This window comes from Mizuhopecten yessoensis, unplaced genomic scaffold (assembly GCF_002113885.1).
Source record: "Mizuhopecten yessoensis strain PY_sf001 unplaced genomic scaffold, ASM211388v2 scaffold8123, whole genome shotgun sequence".
Taxonomy (NCBI): Eukaryota; Metazoa; Mollusca; class Bivalvia; order Pectinida; family Pectinidae; genus Mizuhopecten; species Mizuhopecten yessoensis.
Genome location: NW_018407390.1, coordinates 2,611,228 through 2,619,655, shown reverse-complemented (window position 1 = coordinate 2,619,655; position 8,428 = coordinate 2,611,228). Strand labels below are relative to the sequence as shown.

Sequence of the window (8,428 nt, the reverse complement as noted above, 5' to 3'; positions counted from 1 at the left end):
GAAGGTCATTCATTTGAACAAACTTTGTAGCCCTTCATCTCAGCATGCTACTGGCCAAATATCATCACCCTGGGCATTTTGGTTATTCAGAAGAAGTTATTTAAAGGTTTTTTAAGACAATTGACCCCTGTGACCTTGAATATAATTGAAGGTCATTCATTTGAACAAACTTGGTAGCCCTTCACCCTAGCATGCTACTGACCAAATATCATCTCCCTGGGCAGTTTGGTTATTGAGAAGAAGTTGTTTAAAGTTTTTAACATATTTGACCCCTGTGACCTTGAAAATAGATGAAGGTCATTTATTTGAACAAACTTGGTAGCCATTCATCCCAGTTTACTTCTGGCCAAATATCATCACCCTAGGCCTTTCGGTTATTAAGAAGAAGTCGTTTAAAGTTAAATATTGACGACAGACGACGGACAGACGGAGGGACGGACGGCGGACGTCGCACCACGGCATAAGAGCTAATAAACTACCAAATTTAACTACTGCACATTTCAGCAGAAAAAAGGCTATAAAAAGATGTTCTAAATGATAATTTGATAGAAAAAGTAAAACAAAAAAAAATCTTATTTTTTTGGCGCTTCAAATTGTGCCCTTTACAGAACTCCGGAAGTTTCAAAACTTTTAGGCAAAACTTAAAAGATATTTCTTTATTTTGCTAATGCTATATTGATCGAAGTATTTCTGTATTAGACATTAGCTAGCAGTGTCAGAACAGTCAATTAAAGATTTTTGTCTACTCAAGTTGTCACAGAAATGGCTGTTACAGGAATATGGTTGGCCTTGTCCTAAGGTTGACCTTTACCCTATTGGCTCCATCAGTTATGTTTGACCACTGACCATGCAGTGTCCAATAGGGGAAACACGTTTAATGGTTTCATTTTATGGTTATTTTAATGGTGTAATCTAGCCAAGGGGTATTCAAGAGGGTCGACTAAACTACACGTAAATGTAACATGAGACTATCTCGAGGGACGGCTTCCTTCCCATTGTGATGGTCAGTGCTGTAAAGACCAAACATTGTTTGTAGGAGGGATGGCTTCCTTCCCATTGTGATGGTCAGTGCTTTAAAGACCAAACTTTGTTTGTATGATGATTGGCTTCCTTCCCATTGTGATGGTCAGTGCTGTAAAGACCAAACTTTGTTTGTACGGGGGTTTAACAACCTCACTACAGCTGAGGTCATACAAAGACAGGATGAAGATTAATTCCTAAAGGTTTATAGAAGTGATTGATAGAAATGGTCTGAACACAACACAAAGATCATACAGATTCAAGTGTTAGAAGTAAAACAGAAGGGCAAAATGGAGGCTTCAATAAGTTTATCTAACTGAAAGTTGGTTAATTCCGAAACCTGATTAAACCAGACCTTCAACTACATCATACAGTTTCATTTCTATATAAATTGAACCTTTGCAATTAGATTGACTTCCTACATACAAATAATAAAAATATTAATCCTCCTGGTTTTTTTTGTTTAGACAGATTATACATGTACAGATACTAATTGTGAAAAAAAAGGTATTTGATGAAAGTGCGTGAATGAAGTATCTGATAATTAGTACTAACAAAAAATCCCTCTCAATTATTCATTCGATAAAAGCGGAAAAATGGTCTTACTTTTTTGCCAAATGTGCTTTGATAATATTATTAAAGATTATTCGCATTGTATTGTTCAATGTAAGGTGGGCTTTAAGTGTGTAAGACAAAGAAAGCCTTGGACTTTTGACACTTAATGGAGCTGGCTCAAACTAGATGGATATGCATACATGTATATATGATATCAGCTTTTTTGAAACATGAATATTCTGCAGGCAAGTATTTTGCTGTACTGGTAATTCTAGGTACAGGCATCGGTTTACCTGGTGGTGATGGCAAATTCTAATATCAAGGAATTCCCCTCTTATTAGTTAAAATATGATTCAACTAGTGACAACGTAATTTCTTCAGACTATACATAGTTCCTGCTGATTGCAAATATGGTTTCCTCTCCTAATATATTACCATATATATATATACCAAGCGGCTACATCCCCAGGCCAAGTCATACAGGTAATATGCTTATAAGGTTCAAACAAGTTGATAAATGAATTTACACATTGTCTGCTAAAGGTACGACGTGGTACGGTCTGCGCCAGTGTTTTGCGTTAATTTGGTCCAAATTTATTTCCTATCTAATTTCACATTGTTTCAAGATTTTTTTGTGTCACATCAACCTTGCTTAATATGTGACTTATACAACTATCTGTAAGTCACATGCCTATATCCATGTGAATGATACAAAGAATATGAATCAAAGGCAGTCTGAAGGCCAAATAGGTAGCAGTTGTCACCTGAAATATCCCAGGCACAGCTATATGTAATACATATATGGGGTGTTTTTCGCAGCACTGGTATCCAGTGTTGATGGGTGAAAAGGAACACATTACAGTGGGAACAAGAGCTTCATGTCATCTCTGGGTCACCTTAAATGTCCTCTAGTCATAGATAGCTCCGATCAAGGTTGCTTATCACAATGGCCATACTAATCCTAATATCTGTCTACTTTTAACCTCCCACCATATATGTACAATGTACTTGCATAGTGGTTATATATGGCTGAGTCCCACTAACCTATTTACAACTGACGGCAGACTGCAAAACTTTAAATCAGGCATTATGGGATGCATGCACAACAGTTATTTATTGTGTAAACAGTTTTTATGTAATTTCTATAAGAAACCAGTTTTTATAAACAACTGGGATCTTTGCACAGCGGTAAAATAAGAGGGAAATTTAACGATACACATCTAAAGCTACACAGATTTGTAGGTAATGGGCAGAACGTTAAGACATATTTACCGAGGATGTTTTGCAATTAAATTTAACCACTTTCTATGTCTACAAGGATATTGAATTAATTAGTGTTTTGTTTTTCTCTTTCACATACAAACATCTTTCAATTAACATAAAAAGGTATTATATATAATAGGCTTTGTAACCTAAGCCCACTTCATCACAGCAGTAAAAACACTGGGATTTACACAGGTGTAGTGTGTACGTCTGGTTATCAGTGTACCTGGTAAAGTAATCTTTTCTAAATAAACCCTATGTAAAGTGGAAGCCTGCACAAACCAGACATTCAAATCTGGTCTCACTACATTGCAATGTAAATGGAAACTTTGTAATCTGAGAACATTTGGTAATCCTTGGAGAAATTCTCAAGTCCTAGTCTGGTGTTTAGTTTCGACAGGCTTGTGTTAAACTGAGTAAGGTAGACTATTGCGTAAGGACAGACAGAATCTGTTGGTGAAATCTACCCCCATTTTCTATCTGATAAATCATGCAAATTAGGTCACGATCTCATTCCGTTCACTTAAAAGGTGGATAGCCTTTGTGCACTTACCGGGTATATACTTCATGAACTACCAATATGTTACATACAAGCAAGATAGGGTGGCAATTTTCCAGATGCCAGTGGTCAAAAGTTAATGACTAATAGAAACGCGACAGAATATTTGTGGCTTCCTTATGATTATACACACAAAGGTGCCCACTGCCCACCAATCCTTGTGACTAATACAAGGAACAAAGTATCTAATATACACAATCCTAGACAAAAGTTAGCGATACATCATCACATACGCTTACACTAAACATCCTTGCCTCAAACTCTTGGCAAAAAACGGAACTTTTTTTCAAACTTATGATGGTGGGCGATTGTTTTGAATCCCAACAATGTTTTCACTAGACCATGATGATGATGTAAAATCGTGTTTCAAAGCATGAAAAGATAAATACAGTTCTGTATGACTAAGTCCTGTGGTCGAACCTACCTATAAGCTACATACCACATGTACAGCGGGCATATTATATACCTGATATCAATAACTTCTGTCAACTCCCCTTATCCCAGTTATGTTCTCTCAGCATGATGCAAGTTTGACTCATATTCTTTCAAGATGTGGTAGATGTGGAAGCTCGAGGGGGCAATGAGAGATATTGAGTGGTGGGGTGGAAAGGGGGGATCTGAGGAGAAAGGAAGGGGCAGACAGTAAATGTATGATGCAGTAACTTCATACAGTTCCAGGGCCGACAAGATAATATACAACATTCCTGTCTTGCATGTGTTCACCATGTCCTGTATAGAAAACCTTACAGACTTGCTCAAGTCCTCAAACTTCACTATACCATGTCTACCAACTTTATCATAAAATTTACAAATGATGACACTATAAATTTAGAACTACATGATCAAAATACCTGGTATACTAACATTTGATGTCATTATCAATAATGTACTTTAGGGTAGAATCCTGAATGGGATCATTGAATACCTTACAAAAATATCATTAATATTTTTAATAAGATACATGTAAGATGAAAGCAATAAAAATTAGTGATTGCTAGATGTTGTACACCTCATTTTTTTACTGTAGATTATGTACACTCTCTTTATTATCATCGATAATGAACACTCTATTTATAACCATTGATTAATATAATACACACAATTAACTACCATTAACTATGGTCACTTGATTAATCACCTTTGCTGGACCACATTTTTTTCAGTTTATCTATATTAATGTTCTGGTTACATTACCGCAGGCTTTCAGATTGCACAGGTATTCAGATTGCACAGATTGTATCTGGATTAAGCAGATTTTTAAAATGACTATCTTTTTATTAATTGCATAAAACTAATTCCATACCAGCTGTGTACAAACTTAACCTATCGATGTTAAGAAATCAACATTAACAGAAGTCTGTTATGTTAACTAAGTAGAGCTGTATTAATTTTTAGGAGATGGATGACAATTAACATCCCATCGCCCTTAAATACGGTGTCATCCTGGTACAAAGGTGATGCCTTCATTATGTAAAAAAGACTAATGGTATCGGTAGATGTTAGAACACACGAGGTCTACATCAAGCTTAGAACTTAATGAGACAATCGATCTGTACAAAGCAGGAAATACCTGTCCCCATTACCCACGAGCCAATGTTCCTTAACCGGTGTGTCACCGATACAAGGACGGTAGCAAGGTCTACTGAAGCACTCGAGACAGATTACGTCATATATACCATCCATCATTCAGTTAGCTCATCAGGCTTTTGGCAGCTTGAATAGACATATGTTAACTGTGTGCTATGTTCATTCATATCTAATTTGAATGTTTAGTGACAGACAATTTATATTTCATATTGACATTTAGCATATAGAACCACTAACTGCATATTTATGACAAAGTTTATCACTGCTTGGTATTTGAAATGTACATGTACAAGCATATTGTAATAGATTTGTGAAAGATATGTCTGTCATTTTGTGTTGTTGTTTTTTAACTAGGAAAACAGATACATCATTTTCAAAATACACACTAATGAGTACTAAATATTGAACTCTTTCTGACTTTCAACTTCAGTATAAATATATCCACTGATCTCAAGAAGCTATATCCGAGACGCAGACAAACTTATGACAGCCAATTGCAAGCATCATTAAAAATCAGGCCTAACATCTCACATAAAGAAATTGAAAAAGAAAATCAACTAAATAAATTGTTGAGATCTTTTGAGTATATTGAAAATAATAAATCATGAAATTATTATGTTTATTCACTACCCTATGGTTGACAAATTGAATTTTTATGCGTTCAATTTTCAAACATTAAACAAGGATTTTACAACCAGCTGTATAGCATTTACAATATACTTCACAGTATCCATGTCCACACACTGATCAAGTGTTTATCCAACTTGTAATTTATGACTCATGATATTATATGTTGTTTTGTGTTAGAAATTTTACCTGGAAATATCTTGTTAAAATGTAAACATGATTTTTCATTAGAATCAAATCCTACTTGTACATTCACATCATGCTATGATAATGAAAGACATACAAAAGGAATCAAAAGGAAGAATTAAAGAAAGGAGAAGGGGATGATGTCATCATTGTCCGTACAACAACTAAGTACAAGGAGACCGAACGCCTCTAATAGATAATATATATCTGTCCTTAAATGATGAATATATGAATATAGATGAGGTTGGTGAATGGATCACAGGGTTGTCCCCGTGACATACGTCTTGTTAGACAATGTCTCATGTCAGATAAATGTGCGATAAATTATATATACATAATAAGCCCATGCCATATGTCAATCACTGGAGAAACTGCAGACAAAGCCAAAGATTTTACGTATTATCCAAGTTCACTTTGTACCTATATCGTAGCTAATTAACACACATTAAAATGTCAATTGCATCATTTAATCTGTTTTATATTTCCCCTTATTTACATGACTGAAGAACAAATTGACAAGTTGTAATTAAAATTTGACAAACAATGCAAGTGTAATGCATCACCTGTTATATAATTATTAAAGATATAATTGCAGTGTCGGTGCAATATTGTGTAAACGTACTTGTCACTGGGGGATTCAATTAATTAAGACTGCCTCGTAAAACATCCCCTTGAAGAGGAATGACAGCTTGTTGAAATTTTGACCTTAACTTCGTGTTTAAACTCAACGGTGTCACCGGGCCAGACATGCAGGATATGTATGATAGGTACATGTTCACTGAGTCAGAGAGATTTTGTAAAATTTCATCCTCGAATAGATGAAGTGTTCAATCACAAGCATGGTATGAATCACTTGTAATTCGTGAGATATTTTTTGCATTACTTTGCAAAGAAAGTCAATTGTAAATTCAAATACCTTGCAAATATTTATTAGGCCCAATTAAGCATTTGAACTGCTTTCATTTGGCATTCATAGGAAATATGAATGCCAGCTGGACAAAGGCAAATACAATGAGGTGTGTCGGTGCTTCAAAATGGATTTGACTTCTAGTACTTTTGAAGTATTAGATTACTGTATTGAAATCTTTATGTTCAATTAATACTTTCATACATGATGTATAATCAATACTTTGTGAGAGGTAAAAGTAAAAAACATTTTGCATCATTTTGCATCCATGTCTTTTTTAGACATTCACATTTGAATGCATACCACATTTTTATCATAAATTTTCCAAACAACATCCTAGAAAAATAAAAGTAAACCTGAGTATGATCACCAATACTCATCCCTGCTATCACTTTACTGTGCTGCAAATGTTAGCATTAAAATTTTGCAGCATTAATGAAAATTTTGCAACATATTGCAATATACAAAGCCGTTTTTATAAGACACCTACTTATTATGAAAAAGTATGCAATTATGTATGTTTCTAAAGATAATATGAATTCTACAAGACAATTGCATGGCTCAGTATGCAGATTTTAGGCCAAAGTTTTGCTATATCAAGGTAACAAGATTATATTACTTACGTCAGCAATGCCATTAATGTTCTCGACAACAGGAAGAAGACACGCCACTGGCTTGTTGGTGGCCACTTGTCGGATTTGGATACCGGACGGAATGTCTGACTCACTCAGGCATGGACGAACTGACCAGCACTCCACCACCGCTGACCGGTTACTGTTGACCAATCTGTGGAAATTCAGTCACCTCAACATCATTATCAGTCTTTATTTTATTTGGCATTTCAATAGAAGGGAAATTATTTTTATTTCAAATCATCAGTATCTATGTACCCTAGCTAGTATGAAATACATTTAGATTAACTATATCAAGTACAGATGTACCGGGGGTACCTGCCAATATTGTACTTTTATAATCTACCTGAAATTCTACATTTTTTACATGTGGCTACATCGATAAAGGTACAAATTGTACCATAGACTTCACCAACTCTGCCCTTTTTTCATGTGAACATGTGGCAATAATAATTTTGTTGTTTGTAACTGTGGCAACCTGGCAGCAGACTGATACAGCATCTACACTATAAACATTGACATGTATATTACAACTCTATGAGGATGGCTATGTTTAAAGCATTTTTAAGACAATTAATATACGTTAACAGTAGATAATATTTTTTTAATCTCCCTCATCCACCAATGATTATTTTGAGTCCCAACACTTGGAAGCTTTTGAAATAAATTTCATGATTTATTGATTTATTCTTTTTTTTTGGGAGTGGGGGTGGGGGGGGATAAGTTGGTGTGCCACAAATAACTTAATTTTATACACCTTTGTTTTCTCTACTGTTTGGGACCCACATCCTGTGCTATGATCGATACATCGTTGATGATAAAGCTGAAGCTATCTTTGTACGGAAGTTGATGAAAGCATATTGTTTCTTTCCACAATCTAGGACAGGTAAAGTAGAACACCAGATACTATTCAGAGGTAAGTTAGGTAACATTATTAAAGGTTGTAGGGGATGCACTATCACAATCCATATCAAAATGCATTCTAACAGCAACTTCCCCATAAATAAGTACTTCAGTATATTACTTGACCTATAGCTACTGGTTTTTATCCCAATTAGGAACGTTCAATGTACCTGTTATGTCACATGACTT

The 8,428-nt window shown here is 35.1% G+C and overlaps 1 protein-coding gene across 6 annotated transcripts in view; it reads right to left on the bottom strand.

Annotated features, from left to right (window-relative positions):
- The window catches only part of LOC110455041, a 38,265-nt gene that overhangs the window by 9,403 nt on the left and 20,434 nt on the right, over nt 1-8,428 (bottom strand). For all 6 annotated transcript variants that reach the window (XM_021504938.1, XM_021504936.1, XM_021504934.1 and 3 more), the window contains one exon: nt 7,328-7,490. In XM_021504938.1, coding sequence (XP_021360613.1) covers nt 7,328-7,490 — 163 coding nt within the window. The remainder of the gene's footprint in view (nt 1-7,327; nt 7,491-8,428) is intronic.